Consider the following 22,224-nt stretch of genomic DNA (forward strand, 5'->3'; position numbering starts at 1 on the left):
ATGAGTGCTTGTCATGAATGATTTGCATCCAGCATATCAAATCGCCCATCTCAAGGGGAAAACAGTATCACAGTGGCTCACAAGATGAACTGGGATCCATTCTCCATGCTTTCCCATTAACACTGCGACGGTTGTCTTTTGTGATTATAACTTACTTCATACAACAATTAGCTGTGTGGTCTCTCGTGTGTTTTCATTAATACAAAATGCTGCTCACACACAGTAGTAAATGACTCTACTGCATAGGTAAATTTTGCAATTAATCTTTGAATAAGTCCTAGATAAAGTAAATGAAAGTCTGTCTAGCATGAAATGCTTTTTACTCTTTTGTGGCATATTCATTCATTTTATTTGTACATTCAAACATGCAGATGTTTCTGGTCTGCCATTTGAGAAATTTACAGTACTTATGCAGAATAGCCCCATTTACAATGTCAAGAGATAGCATTATTTTATAAATGTAAATTTTTGAAATTTAATTTCCTCTTGTATTTGTTTAAATATATCAGATATTGGTGAGACATTGAAATTTAAGTCTCACGTTTTTTTTTTTCATAATTTACCAATGTTTTTAGAGCGTGGACCACAGGTGTACTATACAGTATATCATATGCCGTACAGCACACCATACGCTCTACTCCAATACACTAAACTTTACGCATTTGTCTCTTGACTTAGGTTCATATACTGCATTCTGAGCTTCACCTCTCCTCAGTGATATTATGTTTTTAGCTTGGGACTGATTAGTCTTTGCGAAGCTTGCAGATTTTTGTCTCTGTAACTGACTCAATGTAAAGCTCCAAAAAAAGCTCAAAATACATTCCTTCTCCTATCATTTTTCTTGTTAATTAAGATTCATTAGTCCTAATTCACTACGGTAACTTTGTCACTGAACATCTGGAATGAAAGACTAGTGTGTAGTCACCCCACCTCTTTAAAATATGCACAGCAGGAGGTACAGCAACAAGATGATGTTTTTTTTAAGGATCTGGGTCTTCACGCAACAATTACATGCAAAATAAAACAACAGCCAGACCAAACCTCTGGACTAAGGAAGAGTAAATTTAGAACTGCACAGCACAGCAGTCAGATTTTGAGAAAAATAAGGTTCATAAATGTCTGGGGTTTATCATTCAAATTCTGATAATACAGCTGCTTCACCTGCTGCTGACAAATTTGTGAAGGTCAATTTGATCCTTTACTTCAAAGCTAATGAATACCGTTGGCACTGGCTGCATGCAATTTAACCTCATAGGAGAAACTACAGATGGTTATATGATGTAGGGTTAAAAACAAAGCAGCTGAATTATGTAAAATCTGAGCAGATGGCATTAATTTGCTACTGATTGTGAAATATCACTCTTTTCAACTTCCCCACATGCACCTAGCTCTCACCCCTTATAATCAGCCCTTGGATCAATGTGGGAAACAACAATTAATACTGCAGACATGCTGCACTTCCACACCTCAGTAACGAGACGGAAACTTTGTCAGTATGTGTTCAACCTTCTCAGCACATGTCTGATGAACAAATCTATAATAATCATCTCGATTCACACTAACACACATTCCCCCGTCGTCAGATAATTAAGCTGATTTAGTCACACTTGAAAACACAGATGATGTGTGAGGGTAGTTCTCTGAACACCACATATCTAAATAAGTTTGTTTAATTTGAGCATAAAGAAACTTGGAGTGTGCAAGATCAGTCAGATTACATGTTTTCTCATCAGTGTAGCTCAGTATAATTGTTAAGACGTGTACAGCAGGAATAAAATAAATAAGTACAGTGCAGTGTAGGTTAATACAGCCAGATAGAGTGAAGAGCATGACTCATTGTTCAGTTTCAGCTAGGAGAGACTTGCGTTAAAAATGTACTTAGTAGTTTCTTTTATTCTAAATTCTTTTGTTGTTCTTCATTCCCACCAGGTATCCATTCGCCGTACACGTACTCTCTGCTTATAGTGGTATTCTTTCAGGTGCTTTTTCAGAGCATTTGGAATGGGAAGCATGTTGATGCCATCATAGGTGGTGCAGCTGCTTATGACCGCTCGGCAGATGTGTTGCAGGCTGAATGGTTGTGTGCGGTGGATGGGGTTGGACAGCAGGGGCTCGAAGAACATGCAGGAGTTGGGGTCCTTGTAGTGCTCCAGCAATCCCGTAACTGTGGACGCGTGGAAGACACTGGGGTCGTGCACGTCAAAGCTAAAATTGTGGTTCCATTGTTCTATCCGTGCATGTAGCGAGCGGCCATAGCGGCGGAAGCTAACTGAGAAGAGGTAGTCTTCCTGGGCAGAGTCACGCAGGAGGAAGGTGCCCTCAGGTTTTCCCTCCAGCAGCGTCTCTGCCTCATAGCGGTCCATGACCCCCCAGTAACATGGGAGGTTGGTAATCTGCAGCAGGTCTGGAACTAGACAGTGAATGTAATCAATCTGAGTGTGAATGCGGTAGCCGTCGTGAGATTTGGGATGCTCAGTCTGAGGATGTATGGCTCTAGAGGGCATGTTGGTCGCTGTAACCTCTGGGTCAACCAGAGGGTCAGAGATAGTATCACAGGTGTTGACAGAGGCTGACGCTGAGGCCACCACCTCATCCAGAGTGTCCAAACAGCTCTGTAGTAGGAGCTGATGCTGCTGCTGTCTTTGGAGAAGAAGCTGCTGTTGCTGATGAACGGAGGCTCTGTCAGCCCCAGCTAACTCATTCATACCATGAGCCAGCTTAGGGCCATGCTTGTAGAGAGGATTAATTTGGGCCGTCACTTCGAATGTGTGGATCTCTGCATTGGGTGGGGGCTCAACACCTTGTTCAATGCTAATGCGCCTGCGCTCTCGCAACCTGTCATCTACGTCCTCCACCACGGTAGCCATGGCTGAAGTTGGGGCACTACACACTACTGCGGAATCAAGCATTGGAGGCTGGGTAATGGGGGCTGTGTGTTGCTTAATGAGATACCATTTCTGAGCCAGCTCTGATCCCACAGGGAAAGGGCAGTCATCCAACATCAACTCACTGAGATGGATCTTGCGCCTTGAGGAGGAACAGACAGTTGATGATGAAAGAGCCTGTTGGGGTGGTGCTGGTGCTGCTGCACTGTGTGTCTTTATTGGGAAACACTGTCCCATTGCATCTTGGATTTTTTGCCGGAGAGTGCGGCTGCTGCTGCTGCTCGACCCTCTACTGTCACCTTCACTTGGTGCAGGTAACTCGCTGACAGAGCTGACTGTTCCCAGCCCTGGCCTGGCTGTTACCCGTTCTTGTCCTAGTAAAGAGGCAGCAACTTCCAAACCCTGCCATCTCCAACTCTCCTTCAGAGGAGAAGAGGAAGATTGGTCCCTGGCCTCTAAGTCACTTAACAGCTCACCATACTCAAAACCATCACTGACGGGCCGCTCAGCTACTGGTTCGTGGGAGGCAAGGCCTTTTTTTTTCCCCTTTCCACCTTTCCGTCCGCCGCCGGTATCTCGCCTTTCCTCTGACCGGCTCTGTCTAACCTTGGGACGGGCCCCCCTCTCTCGATCCTTCCCTCGGTTCCCTGACTCCTTTGGTAGAGACATGATGAATTATGTGGTGGAATGGCAACGGTTGTGTCGCTCCAGGGAGTTGCCAAGGGATAACTTGTAATTGCAGTTAGCTATCAGCAGGACGTTTCCCATCCACATCCCTTGTCTGAGATGTCATTATCATTGTCCATGCATTGTGGCCACAGAGACTATAAAGGACCTGCAAAACAAAATGAGAGTTCTGCTTAAAGCCTGCAGTTAGATTTTTAAAATAATTCTGGATAACATAATGTCATATTTCTGGTGATGCAAACTCAGTTGCCAGTTTACTGGATACCCTTGCCACCACACATCAAAAAATGATGCAATCTAGAACAACAGCTCTGCTTACAATTCTACCTTCATAAACGCTGTAATATTTAGTTTTGTTGAAACTCTTTTAGAGAGGTGTTGATTCCCGAGCAGTAACTGATGATTATCTTCATTACCGTTTAACCTTCAATCATTTTCTCAATTCATATATTAATTTTTATGTTCAAAAAACAGTAAAAAAAAAAAAACCCAACACAATTTCCCACCTCCCACGTTGACATCCAAACCCTGAAGACATCCAGTTTAAAAAACACAAAAGACTAAGAAAATCAGCAAAAATTCACATTTAAAAAGTTGGACCCAAAGTGAAACATATCTTTTATCAAAAATAGTTGCGTGTTAAATTCAGTTCAGTTTGTTGGCTAATATTTTGAGCTCCTGTTGATCCTACTTAATGGTCATATTGGAGGCTGGTTGCGCCTGTGCTGTTGTTTAACTGTAAGCCCTCATGTTGAGTGGCGTTTCTAAATATTTAGATGTTTTGAGCGCATATAAAAGTTCGCATGGGCACACTTTGGATTCGAGGCATATTGGGGAACTAAAGAAAGCCAACGACACAGCCAGTACAGGCCCAACATCCGCTTCGAGCTACCAAAACACGATGCTGGTTCTGTGGCCTCTAGCTCTAGCAGAAGGCTGTCCCGTGCAGTGGAGTCGACCCGGTCCGGCCTGCACGTTGGTCTATCTTCGCTTTCAGCAGAACTGTTACCGGAAACCATTCTTATTCCTCTTATTCCGTAAAAGACGGTATATCCTGACTATTTTCGAAACACACAAGTGACAGACGGTCGAAACAGAAGTTCAGTTTAACGAAAAAGGATGTTCTTCACTACTGGTTAAAACCTTAAAACATCCACTTTCTCTAAAAGTAACATTAACTGTGATACCCTTAGCTCTGGTTTCCTACGACTTGAAGCTGATCTTCACGTAAAGTTACGTTAGATCCATAATTTTATACCGTAAGTTACAACGGACAAACTCAAAAACCAGAAACCACTTAGTTAGCTAGAGGTGTTGAATGTGATTTTAAAAAATAATAAAATAAATAACAGAAATCTGAAACTATTTTCTTGTTGTGTCAATCCAACATGCCCCTTTTTGACTTGAAAAAGATCAAATCAGTAAGAGAAATGGGGCTCGCAGATCCCATTATTGAAAGAAAGTGGATGGTCAATTAACTTTTTCCACTGCAGCTGAAGCTAGGTACCATGAAATACCTGCAAGATTTCAAATTCTGCAGGTAAATCGACGACTCACTCATCCCTTTACAGTAAAACATATTACGCGATAAGATAAATGTTAGCTTCCAAGCTAACGTTGTCAGCAAGAGGCTGCCTACGGTAGGCAGGCTAGGTTAGCAAGGCAGCTAGCTACCTGCTAACTTGGGTACTTTTTCCTTTTAAGAGGAAAGGTTAAGTTGTACTTACAGCTACTTATATCTAGCCTTCTCAACAACAATATAAACTGTGAACATACCTTAGCAGTTGTTATCACGTTTCCCGACAAAAGAGTCTCTGTTTTTGTTTTTTTCTTACACGAACTAATGACGGTAACAACAAGGTGGCTAGCTCACATTAGCTTGATAAATGAACTGCTGAAACCGTGCAACCCGGATGTAAAAAGTAATTGGAGTAATTTCTTCGGGAACGTCGGAACATAAAGGGGCGCTTGTAGCATCGCAAGTCAGAGCAATATAACATTACAGCTGCTAAAACGCGTCTAATGTGTCACAAAGTGAGCAGACACAAACACAAAACCACAAGTGAAGTTGCAAAAGAACTGAACCTCTTTATTTTGGACTGTCAATGATCCGACGGATGCTGCACTTCAGACCATTCACACATATGAGTGACAGTAAAAAAGTAGAGTGTAAGCATGGGATGCAAAAGGTTCATAAAATATTAGAAAATGTCTGGGGAGTCATTAGAATTAAATATAAATTGTACAAGACAAATATATGCAGTGTAGCCTACAGCTGGCTGCATTAATTCAATAATTAGGCCTGGCAGGGACATTAACATGATCTCAGGATCACTTGGTAGAAGTCTCCATATGACACAGGCTCTGTACCTCCTAGTGGATGCTTGGTATGAAAAAAATACACCAGGCTGAACTTATGAAGTGCATTTTTCCAACTTATTTCATGCATCACTGGAATGTAAACATGGAGTAAACATATTCCTTGGCCTGTTATTAGTGTTCAGTTTACTCTTAATCACATAATTTGTGGCTCAGATAAACATTGTCATCCCCTGCTGCATCTTCATTATGCGCAGACACTTGCAGAAGTCTGCCGCATTGTACCTCTGTGTCTATTTGCAGTAATATGTAGGCTATCCAAAGCTACAGAGGCTATGAAAAGGATAATCTGAGCCCTTTGTAACATAACACAATTGATATACACTATAGTGAATAGTTAAAAATAAGATCTTCGAAGTTGTCAGCATTGCTAACTCGCTGAAGTCCTTTGCGGGCATGAGTGTGATGCTTTTAGTAAGTCAGATCTATCCAAGAGCCTGCTCTCAAGAAATCCATGACTAGAATACTACTCAAGACCATTAAATCAACTTATAGAGGATACTGGAGCTGTGCATTTCAGGCACCAAATGAACAGTTCATCAGGGCACGATAGCGAACCATTCAATCACAAGGTCAGGAAAGCTATTCTCTCTCGTCACTGCATGACCAGAAAAGCAGGCGCTACATGCCTCATACAGTTATCACTTGAAAAATCTACTGAGACTCATATGGAGTCCATGGATTAGGGGGTAGAAGGCTTTTGTTTTCAGGCTCTACCCAGCCAGCTCATGTGCGAGAAGGCTTCAGTTCTTTAATGTGTTACATAGTGAGACAATGGAGTATTCATGACATCACATAACATGAATTGGGCATTATCCCAGAGAGATGTAAACTGTGACATTTAGGCGATATAAACATACAACATTAGTTGCAAGATTTCTGCTCTCTAGCTGTTGGTGACGCTGGGCACCATCAACCACCATGTCCTCTATCTACAACAGTGCTGTATTAGTGTGGCAAAACATGCGATTATAGAAAATAAGCATAAGTTATCAATATCAAGGGAGAGTAAAAAATACAATTGGAAAAGATATCTGTAAATAACCATCTTTACTAGACAGACCTCCTATGGCTCTGCTGAAATAAAATGTGAATGGTTATCCCTGCCTTATGATGCAACCAAAAGTGATCCAAAAGTTAAGACCATATTACACATACATGCACCTCCGCTCTGCCACATTCAAAGACAGAGGCTGTATAAGACTGTTTTTGATTCAACACTGATACCACATGATAATGTTAGGGTTCTGAGACTTAAACACACTGACACACAAACAAAAACTATGGACATCGTCAAGCACCTTGAAAAGTATGATTCATCAAATCATCACGTTGGCCGTTTTCGGAAGAGGGCACTGTGAGGGTGAGGCGCTGTGCTCCGGAGCATTTATTACAAGATCAAGCTTCATTTTCCAGAGCCAATCATGAGGGGGCCAGAGGGCTGAAATGGCTTTCATTTAGTTTTTCTCACCCAGCATTAGAGTGTAAATTGAAAACACTCTACCCTCCTCGCTTTTATCAATTCAATATCAAATCAGCTCTCGCACAGTACAAACCACACCAGCCCTTATTCACCCCTCTGGGGATTCCTCGGCACAAAATGAGATTCATCATCATTTATGTAGTAGGGCATAAAATAACAGAGACAAATTGCAGCTGGCATAAATTCTTCAAACTGCTGTTGTTTTTACAAAATTATACCATTCTGTTGCATTTCACCACAAATATCCCTCTCAGATTAACAATCGTACAACCCTTCTCTTTGGCTTGGTAGAAGTTTAGAGGAGGACAGTTGCTTCTACTTTGACTATGTGTTCAGGGAAAACAACCAAGACGTTCATGCCTACAGTTGAATTACAAGCTTTTTCTCAGTCCTTTTGGTCCTCCCTTTCTTGCCTTTGCCACAAAAAAGACCTTCTCTGTAGAGAGGATAAAAAGAACCAAGGAAAGGAGTCTAAGTTTCAACCAACGCAAGCTCTAATTAGCACTGGTCATAGAACAATTAGGGTGGCTAGGAAATGGATTTGTGTCTATACATCAACACCTGCCTACGAGCGGAACCTTTCATCGAGCATATCCTTGGGCCAATTATACCTCAGTGCCTAATATCAGAGACAATTGAATAAAAGTGCCTTACTTCTGTCTGGAAATTTTCTGAATCTACACATTATGTGGTGCAGGGGCCGTGGCTGTCAGTGTGTTCTGGATAGAAAGCCTTGCTCCATGGCAGGAGGAAAAGAAGAGTAACTCATAGGGCAGAACCCCTTTAAGACAGCACCAATCCACCGTTTTTCTCTTAAGACAACGGCAAACTGAGCGTCTGCATGTCATGTCACAGTCCTGCAGGTGACATGGAGCAGTTTGCACAGTTAACCATTTTTTTTTTCTCTGTCCTGCAATATAATAATCATCTGTATTCCATTTTTAATAAACTTAGTTGTATATAATAAAGTACAAAAATATTAGAGAACATATACACAGTTTTTTTGTCATTTTGTAGTGACTGCTTTGCCTGGTTTTCTTAAGCATACGTATATCTTTGTGCTGGGTGATGAGGAACTGAACAGGCCTCAACTGAAGTGTATTTTTCCTTTCTTCTGTTCATATTGTTGATGTCCGGTCTGTTCCATCTGAGGAGGAAATTGTAAAGAAATATGTTTCAAGACACTTACAAGCATAAAATATATGGTGCTATTCACATTACAACCATAAAGGGGTAGTTAACTACTGGAGAGTGCTACTACTTTACCTCCTTTCCCATGGGCAGAAAAAGTTATTGATGCCCTTGTATGTGTCCGTTAATCTTTATATTTATTGCATATCTTTCGTGCATTTTTATGGTATGCCTGCCATTGAACTTAACATATCTTATATTTATTAGATACATTTATGGATAAGTAGCAGCTCCTTCCACAAGCTGGAAAAATACACCTCACTGCTGATATCATGCCATTTCTTTGTTAACAGTGAAACAGTTATTGTGTAAATAGTGAAACTTTTTAAAAACACTGAAATTCCAACATCTCATTTAATGTCAATAGCAATCTGTGGATATATGGCAGTGTGTATTTTCCTACTAACTGAATCGAGAGAGTGCCTCAAACCAGGCTAAACTCACTGTTAAACATACATTCAGACTGTACACATGGTCACAAAAAGGCATCAATAAGCTTATCTGTCTCTAGGAAAGGAAGGAAAACAGTTTAAATTCCACAAATTCCATCTAACTCTCAGAAAAATCCGTGCAACAGGGATACATTTCTATGGCAGTCACAAAATACTCAGGCAAAACAATACAGAGCTAATGGGCTTAAGCTTGTTTGACATGATGATGGAAATTTTGTCATTCAAGTACACCATACAGTATGATGCTCAGAGGTATGTCTTTCCCTGCCTGCAAGGAGAACCTAACTGTGACTTCACTAATGATATTGTGTAATTAAATGTTATTAAATATTAATACACAAATATAACTAATGAAATATGAATTATAAAAGTGACCAGACTTTTTCATCTTTGTTTGCATAGGGGAAGTGTGTGAACAAATAAGCATGTATTGCTTTCCCTGATGGACACAATCTGCTTAATAAAATCATTTCTCTCATTGCCTAGATATCATACCTAATAAGGTGTGGATGTATAGTTGGTAGTTGTGTGAGGTTTACCAGCCAGTGGCCTATTTAGTACCGGGCTGCTGAGGACACTCACCCCCTAAGGCATGCTCTGTCATACTGAGGCACAGTGACTCCAGCGTGGGGTTGATCTCCAGGTCCGCACCTGGAACTTGGCATTCTGAGGGAATGAGTAAAAACATTTTTAGTCCAAAAGCAAATTAAGGTTTACATTACTGTGAAGACTACCATAATCGTCTGTTTTTGTCATGCTTTAAATTTACAAAAGCAATGGTGTATTTTTCTCTAAATAGATAATGTCCAAAGAGGATTTATTTGCCAATTTCACTTGGAAAAGAATAGTTTCCATTATCAGGACACAACTATGCTTTATCTTCTTTAAGGGAAAAATACCCAGTTTATGTGTGCTGAAGAATAGCTACCATTATGGTAAGGTGATGTTCAGATAATTTGTCGGCCAGATGATAATAAGAACAAGGTGACTGATAGTAAATGCACTCAGCAGTTGTATAAGCTGGATAAACAAAACAGGATTTAGCATGTTGAATCTGCTGTTAATAAGAATCAATCAAATCCAATGGTGCTGACAGACTACAAAAACTACAAGTGACAGTTTATAGTATAAAGATTAACCATATTATTAATTGAATACTTAGCCAACTTTTGGCTAAGCATTCCTAATTTGTACTGATAACTTAATTAATTGGAAGTGATAACATTACAGAATGTTAAGTTATTAATCAAACTACGTGTTAATGTCTATTAGAGTTTGCTGTTACTTCCTGTTTCAACCTTGATCTTTCAAACTGACTATAGTTGTGCACACACAGTTTTACAATACAGCCTATCATTATAATTTACCTTTTAGCTATGTTTATGTTCGTTTTGAATCAGATAAAATGATCGAAAGTGGAATTAATTTGAAACTGTTTCATCTTCTGATTACTCATGTTGCTTTTTATAATGGAATCATTTGTAAAGAGTGTGTACCGGCATTGGAGCAGCTTCAGAAATGTTATCATAACCAGAAAAATCATGGTCAAAACTACAAATAATATGACCCCAGTAAGAAGTGTATATTCCTATCACACTTACAGGGGCAAACTTCATTCTTAAAATTATTGTAATGAAACATATTTTTTTATCTTAAATGACAATGCTATGGTAACACTTGTGCAGAACCAAACTCTGTACAGAACACTAGTACATCTATAAGAAGTCACATGACTAACTGTTTTCATTAAATCAAAATCTTGCTGCCACTGAGTGCTCAGTGGACTCAGAATGCCATATAAATACTGCTGAAACATGCCATTAACCAATGAGTGGTTAACTGATTATCACAGTCTGATAATCAGTTTGATCAAATTCAAGCCAAAGCAAATAAAACCAGAGGACAAAATAATTTTCACTATGTGACATGAAGCCATCTAATTTAAATGTAGTCTGTCTGTACATATAAATGGATGAGATGCTTTCACTGAGGTAGGGTGCCAGATCGCCTCTTCAATCCTCTTCCCCAGTTCCAAGGCTAAAGTCAAGTGTTGCCTAGCATGAGTCACAGCTCACATTTTGCTTGCTTACAAACCAAAATGTGATCACTCAAGACACACTTGAGATGTATTCTGATGTCCGCTGTAAAACTGCAATCTGTCTCAAGTAGATGCAGACATGAAACTATAATACTGGTCGGAGGAGGGATGGAGTGAGCTTGAAAATCACTGTCACCACAGCACACAGGTCAGTGATGACCATTTGGGTGTTAAGTTTGACCCTTTACTAATCTTTATAAGTAGCTGAAACACTGTGCAGTGATGAGTGATGCCTAGACAGCTTTAAATTGGATTCTTTGGAGTACCCACAAGAATGCACTGTTAAACTGTGTCATTAATAATTTTGTTTTGTCTCTTTATTGAGGAACACATCTTTTAATACTGAACTCCTGCCAGTATCTTGCCTATTAGTTGTAGGTGGTCTCTGTAAGTGTATGTATGTTCTATTGCTTGGTTTACTATGATCTGTTCCAGTAAACCTAGAAAATGTGAGATGCTTCCCTAATCCTTATCTCTATAAGAAGATTTTATGAGATAACCTGAAGTGAAGGTCTATGATGGATTTGCTAAATCTATATTACTATGACATGCTTCTTAAAAATCTGTTTTAACAACCCATTTGTGTGTGCAATACAAATTACCTATTAAAAGTCAGAAAGTCATCAAACTATTCCATTTTTGAGGATTGTTCTTAAATTAGAACAAAAAGCAAAATGATACACTTGACAAGGTTTATGTCAACAGCATGGATGCAAGGCATGTCAGGCCTAGTAAGTGAAGTACGTTTTATCGAGAAAGGTGCAATAAGCAAAACATAGTATCGGAGGTAGCCCTGTTGGGTAAAAAGACACCACTGTTCTCCCCCACTTTTAGCTGTCATTGCATTAACCATGACGGTTAAAACAGCATACCATGAACTACAGTTTAGTGATGCTGTTCACACATAGTTATGACCTCATATATAAGGATTTAGGAGAATCTTAGTCTCTGTGGTCTTGTGAAAGGTTTATTTTGAGAATGAACAAATACATTTATACTATTGTTCCCTAAAAACACAGCATATCTTATACATCCGGACTGAGATTTATGTAAATCTCTTTTAAAAACAACAGTACGAACTAGCATCAGACCCTTTAAGACATGGAATCTATACCATTGTGGGGCTGGCCAGTTAAAGTTATGAATTTTTTGCTTTCACACATGATTCTGTCATGGAAATCTTCTACACCGACTCTGTTAAAACATGACTAGATTTTTACAGATGAATTTGCAATGCTCGTGGGTGATGTCTGGCACATTAGACTAGCCAACCAAAAGGTTATGTAGATTGTATTCTGGCATCTGACCAAATGGCCATTTTTCCCCCCAAAATTGTGTAGCTTATGTAGCTTGTAAAACTCACTATGAGAGTCAAATCTGCCTATTCCAAATAAACTTTATTCAATTAACCATCTCCAGTTTAGGTTAAAAAAAAATTATTTTACTTTCAAAATAAAATGCGGTCTAGATGAGCAACATGTAGGAAATACTTGTGTGCTACAATGTAAACAGGAGATTAAGGAAGGCAAGACTGACTGTTGTAATTTCATGTTATCAAGGAATTAAGCATATCAAAATGTAATTAAGGACAAGGATAGACTGTAGGTGAGAACATACACCCATATTAATGAAGAATAAGAGAGGCTTGACCTCACACAGTACCTTGCTGCTGGAACATGAGCATGGTTTGCGGGGAAGTGTGGACAGGGAGTGAGTGAGTCCGCTGTACAGAGCTGCGGCTCTGACTTGGCATGCTGTTACTGCCCCCTGGATTGGCAAACCACAAGTTCTATAGAAGAAAACACAAGTTCTCATTACAGAATTCCTGCTCACTCTGGGAATTTGACATGATTTGCTTGTCTTTCAGCTAAATCATTAAACAAAAACTACAAGCTATGATATTGAATCAATATGTATCAAAATGTGATGCCTAACCCCTGGTAATGTCTTGTGTGTACTGAGTAAACTAACAAGGCCTCCTGTTTTTTCACTTCTTTTCCTCCCAGAGCAAATGTTTCCTAAGGTGTATTATGACCCCTTGGGCATGTCATCATGTGAGTCAATACCTTCAGGTATAGTGATTAGAGATACAGAAGAAAAACTTGAAACACAAACTTGTGCTGAAAGGTCTTGAAACTCAGCTTCAGTTATCCTAAATAACCAATCTTTAAGCTGTGTAGTCAGCTTTTAGTACAAAAAGTTTTCTTTCAACTTTTAAAAATAATCAAAAAATCTGACGATTGATAAATATGATCTATTTTGTTCACAATTTAAAGCGAGCTTCATGTCACAAACTGGGGTTAAATTACCCGTCCAATGACAGAAATACTAACTTGTCTACCCTGGCCTGCCAGCACGGGATTAGTGAGTGTGTGGCGTGGAGATGCTCCCCCGATCCCACCGGGACTCAGAAGACTTATGCGCCCAGCTGGGAGTCCACGAGGGGTCATCTGGAACTGCCTTTGCCCTCGTCGCCCCACACCTCCACTCACAGAGCCTGCTGTGGGGAGGGAGTTGGACCCATATGTCCAGCTGCAGTAAAAAACAAAAACAAAAACAAAACGAACATACATCAGAAATCAGTGAGAGTCAAGGGAACTGCATGGTCAACTGCTGAGGCTATTTCATATGAAATGAGAATTATTATTTGAATAAGAAAGAGTAGTGAAAGAGAAAAGGGGAAGGGAAAGAGAATCAAAAAAATAGCAAGACAGTAGGGGTGAGTGCAGGGGGCGAATTACATTCAGCTGGTGTGACATCTCCCCTGCTAAAGAGAGAGATCAAAGGTAAAGGAAGGCCAGCAGAATCTCACCCTTTCTGTCGGTACACAGGCATGTCCAGCATAGCTTTTCGAGGGAACAGGCGGAGCAGTTTCAGGACCTGCTGCTTCCAGGAGACCAGCCTTTTCTTGTGAGTTTCTGTGAAAGCCTGACAAGAGAGAGAAAGAGGCAGCAGAAGCAAAAGGCATCAGATTTTCAAAGAGCATTTACTATGGTTTTGGAAGATGCTTCTGAAATTTTTAATTTTTAAAGGAAAAGACAACTTTTATTCGTCATTTCAAGAAAAAAAAAAAACTCTATAGACGATTACAAGATTCTCTATTACTGCCAATTCATATACATTTGTCTTTATGATATTTTAATCATTTCAAATATATTTTTATCATTTATGTGAAGATATTATTTAAGGTATTACCTTTGGTGCTGTAACATATTTACAACACTGCATACAAATGACTTAAATATACTCAGCAAATGAAAAAAAAACTGACATGCAGGTTCTCACCTCATGTGTCAGACACTTCTCAATGAGTTGAAGGTAACAGCTGATATTCTCCTCATCTGGCCTGGACACCAGCAGCTGGGTGCACACTTAGGGGAAAAAAAAAAAAAAAAAAAGCCGGGGTTTATATGTTCATGTCCATTGAGTTAATTTTGATCTGAGGGATATCTGTGATTTGTATATATGAGGGTATGTAGATATGGAATACTGACATATGCATAAATTGTCTTAATAGCTTTTCTTACAGTATTTTATTATGTTGTTGATTAGGTCTTACGTGTGTGTTAACGTAGTTATAAGAACACTTCCTATAAAGACAAATTACATAACAACCAATGCAATGTACAATCTACGTCAAATCCAAACCACCATCATATGCTTACCTTTGCCCATGACACGGGTGAACTGTCCAGCAATGTCGCCGTCTGAGATGGGTGTGGCTGAGGAGTCTCCATCACAGGGAGGTGGATTGTGGGACTGGAAGCCCTCTGAGGCTGTCTCTTTATCTGCTCCCGTTTTTGTGGCTTCTGAAGGGGAGGAGGCGGTGTCCAAGGCAGGCTGTGCTGCACTGGGTGGGCTGTAGGCTTTAATTGGTGTGATGATGATCTGTTGCAGCTCCTGAAGGGCGTTACGAAGGTTTCCCCCTTCCAAAATATCCTGACAAGAGACAACAACATCAGTGTCACGTGTTGTATAAGCTATTCAGGGTACACTTTGAGTTTAAGGGTGATGTTGTGAATAGAGGGGAGGATATCCAAGTTGTAAATCTGGATTTAAGCTTAAAGAGCGAACATTGCTCCACTGAAATGTCTTAGAGGAAGACACTGAATCCCTACCGGCTCCGCTGTATGTCTGTTTTGTGCCAGCAGAGGAATGGGGATTTTCCAATGGAAAAGTGTCACCTGAGCATCAATAAGTACATACTCAAGTACATTTTTGGTCACTACAACTGAAAATTCATCAGCACAAAACACTGTTGCCTTTATTTTTTAATAGCACAAAAACATCATCATCATGAATTACCTTTTCTAAAGACTTGAGCACACTCTGCCTCTCTCGCAGTTTCTGGATACTCAAGGCAATCTTATGTCGTGCCCCTTTAGTGACATTCTAAAAAGGAGAGATAGAAAATAACAAGATTGCATGAGAAGCAGAAAAGTAATTTCTTGTGGGAACACTGGGCAATTTATACAGTTACTAAATAACAAACCTAGCCACCATCTGTTTCATTAAATCCAAGGGGCAGAGGCAAAATCATGCCATTTGTATGTGTGAATGGCTTGATATAACTGTAGGGTGTGTTGCTTAATTTCATGCCTCATTGAGAGTTGATGTATCATCAGGTTTGAGGACAGTAATGTTCACAATTGATAAAGAGGGTGGAATAATCAAAGCCCTGCCCCAGTGTATGTAAGAGGGAGGCTTAAAAACCTGCGACTCCAGGTGCTGCTCTGTGAGAATCATCATCTCCTCGTAAGTCATCTGGGAGAAAAGCGATGCATATTTATGAAGGCGGAGACTTTTCAACCACGCAGGGACATCTAGAACAAATACATAAAAAAAGTCATGTTACATTTCTGATTGTATCACTGCAACTGTTGTCTGTGTACGGCTTGTACCAGAGCCAAATGCCATGAGTAGCCTTGGCTCCGAAAAGTAATGAACTGTCACCTTTCATGCCACTGCCATCCTCCTGGAAAGTGTTGCGATTGGAGCCCTGTTCTTCGGTCTGCTCGCTGCCTGAGGAGGCTACGCTGCTCTGGGGTGAAAGGGGTGCGTGGTCTGTTGGAATGAAGTTCTGCCGGCCCCCTGCATCGTCCTGGCTAATCCACTCAGAACCACAAGCCTGGGGACTGGAAGGAATAACGGACATGGACTTCTTCAGAGGGCTGGGCTGCATCTGCCCACCCAGACCTGGCAAGGGAAACAATCCAGGTATGAGGAACAACAGAAAACAATTTCATTCGTTGAAAAGGATATGTTAATAACATTCTAGGACCTTTAACTAAATGCCCTCTGTTGCATAATATGGGTGACATGTCCACAATAGTCTCATATATACAGTCATTCCAAACTATTTCCTCTCTTTGCTTTCTCCCCATTTGAACAGTAAAAGGCGAACGAGAAACATTACCTGTGTTATTGCTGTTAATGGGAGACGACATCCCGCCTGGGAATGGCATGTGTCCATTCTGGCCTGCTGGAGATGTGCTAGATGATGGGGACTTGTCGTGCCAGGCATGGCCAGGCTCCAGTGCCTCAGCAGAGCTGGGCCATTCATCTGAGCCCTGGCGTGGGTGGTAGGGGCTGGATGGTGCCCGGGGTGCATAGCCACTGGATAAGTGCTCCTCCAGGTGGTTTAGCCACATGGCCAGAGAGGTGCGGTCATCCAGTGTGGTGGCAGGGTGGATGAGAGCATAGGACAGCAGCTGTCTGCTTTCTTCCACAAACAGGCTACTCTCAATAGTGTGACTCAACACCTTCTGCAGCAGCTTCATATACTCACATTTGGCCTCACTGTTGCGTGGCTGCAACAGAGGCAGATGGGAAAGCAGCAAGGACACCGCTTTCTCCTTTGGCTCCTGATGCCACTGACTGACAATTGCTAATAACAACAGGAAAACAGAGAATTACACCAGCGATTATACTTTTATTACTTATTTACGCAAGCCTTCTTCAACTTTAGGAAAAGACAGAACTAAAAGTGTTTCATACTAAGAGATAAACGACAGCATATGATAAAATGGTAATAATTCTCTCAGCTACCTGCATTGTTGGCCTCGGCTTCAAGGATGTGGATCTCTGTGCAGTCTGCCAGCCAGTGTTCAAGGCAGATGTGTAAGAAGCGAGCCTGGGTGCGGGACACCCTCTTCAGGAGCGACAACAGTGCCACCGTCTGTTCACACTCATTCCAGCCCTTGAACCAATCTGTGAGGATACCTACCTGGTCCCGGAACATCATGGCGTGTCTCCTCGGTAAGGAGAACAGGAATGTGTGGATGGGGAGGGGGCTACTGGAAAGACTGCTTTCTCAAACAAGGACAGGATCAGTCTTGCCCCGCACAGCGGGGTCGTTTTTGCAACAGTCCTGGGATCCCCTCAGACTGGACCGAGGGGCCCTCACATGGTTCACGTGCAGAAAGAACTGCAGACGGGGATGCTGTACGGATTATAGGTAAATTGTCTTATGAAGTGAGGCTGAAAGTGTGTCTCAACTGTAGTTGGTAATGACACAAACAGGAAAATATTTTTATTCACTCTTGCATGTTCAGGATCACATCATCCATGCCCTATTAAATCAACAAACAGACAAAGAGAACAATATTAGGTCACAAATCACAAAATGTCTACTGCAAATTTTAAAATCTTAACCAACCCAAAACTTATTCAGTATATACCCATTCCAAATTTGTTTAGCATATCTAATTTTACTGCATTCACCATGACAGCGATTACATTTTTAAATGTGAAGATGAGTGCTTTGACAGATTAAATCCATCCACACCACAGAGTTAGCATTGGACTATGCTCTCCCTGTGATTCTATGACAGTTTTGCTAATATTTGGGGACACAGGGTTTTCTGCTCCAAAGCTGCAAAAAAAAAAAGGAGATGATTTTTTTTTGATGATGGAGACAGATCATCAGCTTTGGTGAGTGAGACACTTAACTGACAATGGGAGATTGTTCTTTTATCTTGAAGGTACATGGATAATACATTAATAAGAGATCTTGGCACTGACAGCCAATACAGCACAAACAGACAGCTTCAACCAATTATGATACTCAAAGAATGGAAATGTTAAGGAAAATAACATCAAACAGGAGTGTTATAACTTTCCCATAGTTAAAAAAAATGGACTCTACATGTACAATTCATCTTAAATGTTCACAATAAAATTAGATGTGAGAAATGTCCAAGGTAATGTAAGGATGTTATCTGAGGTAAGCTTTTACAACTTTATCACTTCACGGACTCTTGCCAATCTCGCTCACGTTGCTTGAGTCATATTATACTGATAAAGGCGCAAGTCATTCACAAAAGGTGTACCAAACGTGTTATACAGAAGATAAGAGTCCAAGGCAGTGGTGCAGAGAGCAATGCTTAACGCAAAACACTAAAATAAGCTGCACACCAAAGGACAAGGGCTGTCATTGGTGCGCTGCATTTACAACAGCTAAGTTTATCTGCTACATACGTACTTCATAGGTAACGTTACATGTCAAAAGTACTAACTGCCAACACTGCAAATGGTACCACCTGTAACATTATGAGCTATACTTGTAAATAAAGGACAAACCTGAGTGTCTGGCTACGAGCTCTGGTTAGCACTGTTGTTGTAATTATCCCTGCGAGGTTTATTAACTTCAGACAGGCTAACATTATACCCGGCAGCCTAGCATTAGATAGCTGTTAGCTAGAGTTAGCTCGGTCGGCCTAGTCAGTGATGAGGGATTCGGGATTTGTATTGTTTTTCGTTGACGCTGTTGCTGCCCCTTTTCTCCGCTTCGTACTTCAATCTTAGCGGTACAAACAGGGACGTTAAAACGCGGGTTTAATCGACAGTAGTTTGCAGCTCGTTCACTAGATAAAGCTACGAGAGATGGGATTTACAATAAACGCAATCAAAAGGTTTGTTGTTTACCTTTGTCAGTTGTCACTGGTTAGCGAGCTAGGCTAAAGTGCTAATGCATAGCTAGCTCGACGGTAGGGTAGGGATAGCTAAGTGCTAGAACTAGCTTCGTAGCTAGCGAGTTTTGCTAATAGATGTAATACCGTTAGCTTAGCTGAAAGAAGCGTAGATTTCGATCCCATACGTAGTGTTCCTTACGGGTATTCCTTTACAGTGGCAGGGTTCCGCCGTCTCAAACATACCATTTTAAAGAACGTGCGTACAAAAAATGTTTATTTCAATACAGAAAATGAGTGTACGCCTGGAGAAATCTACTTCGATTTTGAGTTGACGTAAGACGTGGGCACGACGTCACACGTCTGGACGGTACGTAATGTTGTGTTCCGCCCATAGTCTGGTAAATAAAAAGGTTCACATCCTGACAGGTAAACACGTTCATGCTCTGTCCTGTTTGCAGTAAAAGTAGAAACAGTAGCCATGGTCGTATGGGGAAGAAAAAAAAAAAAACAGTGAAAACCAGATATATATTGTGATATATGTTTTGATATTAAACAATTCAGATCAGGTTTCCGTTGTGGTGAGTAACTTGCCATACTGTTACCACTCACTATGGAATAAAATAGGGCCACACCTAATGATTTTTTTTTCATTGTAGAACAATTTGTTGATTATAATTTGAGTAATGAATTAGTCTGTAGCATGTCAGAAATTACTAAAAAAAAAAAAAAGTGTCCATCATGTTTCCAAAGCCACAGATGATGATGTTCTCAAACTGCCTGTCTTGTCTTATCAGACCAAACCACCAAGCAGCAGTTTCGAGAAGCTAGAACAGATGAATGTCTGGCCTATACAAACACACTCATTCTGATTAGTTGGGTTTCCAGTGCCTTGCTCAAGGACATGGGAATTAAACATTCAACTCAACAAATTAACGGGGAACCCGCTCCACCACCTGAGCTACAGCCGACCCACTTGAGAATGACTTGATAATGATTTTTTTCCTTGATTTATCATATATACATTAAAAGGTGGTCACACTGTTTCATGCAACACACGGCTGAGCTTCACGCCGGCGTCATTTTGTGTTGATGAAAAGAGGAAGCTTGCTGTTCTCGCTTTGTGTCCTCCCGTTGCCATCTTAAGGAGGATCTCTTGACAGTCTGAGAGTAGCTGACAGTCTCTCGCAATCTGTTTCACCGAGGCAGTGTCGCCCTAAAGACAGGAAGGCAGAAAAGAGTCCCTTGAGAATGGTAGGTGAAACTGATGCAATTGTTTGAAACAGTTTGCTGTTCTGTTGAAATTTACTGGAAATTGACGAACTGTCATTAAAAAAGTGTTTGTGTATGTATATTTTTTACTTTACCATTGCGACACAAGTCGACCATCCCCCACGCTCTTTCGCACAGGAAACTACATGCGTGCTTGTTGCAGCAAAAAAAAATTTCCTGCCCTCAATATGTCAGAAAAAAATGTTTAATGCATCCATGCAAGGTGGATAGAAACCCTAACATCTCAACAGATCAAGCAGATGTCTCTACCCTCTTTCTTTGTGTCTATTTACGGCCTGTAGACCAATCCACTTAACTTTATCAGAAGCACAGGAACTTCAGGAGATACTTTAATATTTCTTAGATAGACACAGTTTGAGTAATATTTTTTATGCCATTTTTGCAGTCAAGCTCTCTGGTTGTGTGTGAAGTGGATGAAAGTCTGAAAGCTAAACTGAGAAAGTTTAGATTTCGAAAAGAGACCAACAATGCTGCCATACTAAGTAAGTATCACATCTCCACTCGAACACATTTGTAACTTGATCAACACAAATTCAAATCCCATATAAATATCAGTGCATCAACAAATATAAAACTGAACCCAAAATGACAGTAATCATTGTTATTTCTCAGTGAAAATAGACATGGAGAAACAGCTTGTTATTCTCGAGGAGGAATATGAGGCAAGTGGAAGTGTTGTAATTTTTCTCTCTTAGATGATTTCATTCAGATTTGAAAGTCACGTAGACTCAACTTTGTCTTTCAGGAAATCTCATTGGATGAGCTGAGAGATGAACTTCCAGAGCGGCAACCCAGATATCCTCACTGAATGTCTTGTGCATATAGAAAACTCCCAAATTCACACAAAGTATATTTGCAAATGCTGTATTCATAAAGCAAAAGACTACAATTTGACCGTAATGTCCTTGACGAGAGTGCACGTTTATTGTCTACAGCTACAAGTATGTCCACGCTGACGGTAGGGTGTCTTACCCTTTGTGTTTCATATTCTCCAGCCCAATGGGTAAGTTATATTTTTTTTCATAAGTCCAAATGAATCTTTATCCATAGATTGAAGTATTTTTCTGAAGGATAACTAAACACAATTTGGCAGTACTTGGGATTCGATTACGTATGTTTTACTGGTCAAATTACAGAATCCCTCGGGAAAATGTCAATTTCATTTTAACAGGATGTAAGCCAGAGCAACAGATGATGTACGCAGGCAGCAAGAATCAACTGGTTCAAGCTGCAGAGCTCACAAAGGTAGTTATATCAAAATTTGACCTATATTTTATCATGACATTTAAATATCAAACCACTAGACTCAAGAGTTTACTTCATTGAGATGTGTTTATGAGAATCACATCATTATTGACATTATTCAGTCAAGACAAAACCACAATAATTTTTGTTCGGCAAGTTATTCATACTTTTAATGTTGTGTAATTTGTTGTTTGATTGTGATGTTCTCTGCTTTTTTTCCTATGAGGTCTTTGAAACAAGAAACGCTGACGACTTGACAGAAGAATGGCTGAAGAACCAACTGGCATTTTTTCGCTGAATATGCATCTCCCATATTTCCTATACTATCAATCAGTCTTTTTCTTTGTGAAACATGCCCCTTGATTTTAATTTTCAATTGTTATGTATGCCATTGCTATTAAATGATTTGTTGTACTCAAACGTGTTTTAATTTGTCAGTTTTGCACTGAGACCATATTCATATTAGACATGAAAAATCTCTCCCTTGTTTTTCAACTGAAGTCTGAGCTGAGCATCAACAAAACAAATCAAATATTTTATCATATTAAAACAGAGCACAAACAGTCCTGTACTTCTTGGACTAAAATAAGCGGTTATATTT

At 40.3% G+C, this 22,224-nt stretch overlaps 2 protein-coding genes across 7 annotated transcripts; one reads left to right on the top strand and one right to left on the bottom strand.

The window, feature by feature from the left end:
- Positions 1-1,654: 1,654 nt before the first annotated feature.
- LOC120791886 (protein Smaug homolog 2-like) lies at positions 1,655-19,343 on the bottom strand. 3 transcript variants are annotated; one of them, XM_040130704.1, is made up of 14 exons: positions 19,233-19,343; positions 17,224-17,747; positions 16,592-17,062; positions 16,129-16,371; positions 15,889-15,998; positions 15,481-15,567; positions 14,841-15,114; positions 14,461-14,546; positions 13,988-14,103; positions 13,509-13,707; positions 12,838-12,964; positions 9,660-9,743; positions 5,658-8,581; positions 3,557-3,720 (listed from the first exon to the last, which is right to left on the bottom strand). In XM_040130704.1, exons 2-13 carry the CDS (start codon positions 17,417-17,419, stop codon positions 8,553-8,555), a joined length of 2,022 nt encoding a protein of 673 aa, XP_039986638.1. In that variant the 5' UTR covers positions 17,420-17,747; positions 19,233-19,343; the 3' UTR covers positions 3,557-3,720; positions 5,658-8,552. The 3 variants fall into 3 exon arrangements, with proteins under 3 accessions (XP_039986640.1, XP_039986638.1, XP_039986639.1); XM_040130705.1 differs by lacking the exon at positions 19,233-19,343 and adding an exon at positions 19,102-19,224; XM_040130706.1 differs by lacking the exons at positions 5,658-8,581; positions 9,660-9,743; positions 12,838-12,964; ... (8 more) ...; positions 17,224-17,747; positions 19,233-19,343 and adding an exon at positions 5,349-5,639 and having other exon boundaries at positions 1,655-3,720.
- gmfg (glia maturation factor, gamma) lies at positions 18,842-22,029 on the top strand. Of its 4 annotated transcripts, XM_040130710.1 has the most exons (9): positions 18,842-19,088; positions 19,376-19,455; positions 20,233-20,339; positions 20,764-20,860; positions 20,991-21,040; positions 21,124-21,173; positions 21,299-21,381; positions 21,550-21,623; positions 21,850-22,029. In XM_040130710.1, exons 3-9 carry the CDS (start codon positions 20,337-20,339, stop codon positions 21,919-21,921), a joined length of 429 nt encoding a protein of 142 aa, XP_039986644.1. In that variant the 5' UTR covers positions 18,842-19,088; positions 19,376-19,455; positions 20,233-20,336; the 3' UTR covers positions 21,922-22,029. The 4 variants fall into 4 exon arrangements, with proteins under 4 accessions (XP_039986644.1, XP_039986643.1, XP_039986646.1 ...); XM_040130709.1 differs by lacking the exon at positions 19,376-19,455 and having other exon boundaries at positions 20,118-20,339; XM_040130712.1 differs by lacking the exon at positions 19,376-19,455.
- The last annotated feature ends 195 nt before the right edge of the window (positions 22,030-22,224 follow it).

Source organism: Xiphias gladius, chromosome 7, assembly GCF_016859285.1.
Source record: "Xiphias gladius isolate SHS-SW01 ecotype Sanya breed wild chromosome 7, ASM1685928v1, whole genome shotgun sequence".
In the NCBI taxonomy this organism is placed as follows: domain Eukaryota; kingdom Metazoa; phylum Chordata; class Actinopteri; order Istiophoriformes; family Xiphiidae; genus Xiphias; species Xiphias gladius.

Bases quoted from the DNA above. Each gene is read 5' to 3' on its own strand.
- LOC120791886 (XM_040130704.1), bottom strand. From the start codon at position 17,419: ATGATGTTCCGGGACCAGGTAGGTATCCTCACAGATTGGTTCAAGGGC. The intron at 15,568-15,888 runs GTTTTTAAGCCT...TCTCCTTTTTAG, and splicing joins AGCAGCACCTGGAGTCGCAG to AATGTCACTAAAGGGGCACG. The intron at 13,708-13,987 runs GTGAGATTCTGC...TTTTTACTGCAG, and splicing joins CCTGTGTACCGACAGAAAGG to CTGGACATATGGGTCCAACT.
- gmfg (XM_040130710.1), top strand. The intron at 21,041-21,123 runs GCAAGTGGAAGT...TTTGTCTTTCAG, and splicing joins TTCTCGAGGAGGAATATGAG to GAAATCTCATTGGATGAGCT. The intron at 21,174-21,298 runs ATATCCTCACTG...ACGAGAGTGCAC, and splicing joins CTTCCAGAGCGGCAACCCAG to GTTTATTGTCTACAGCTACA.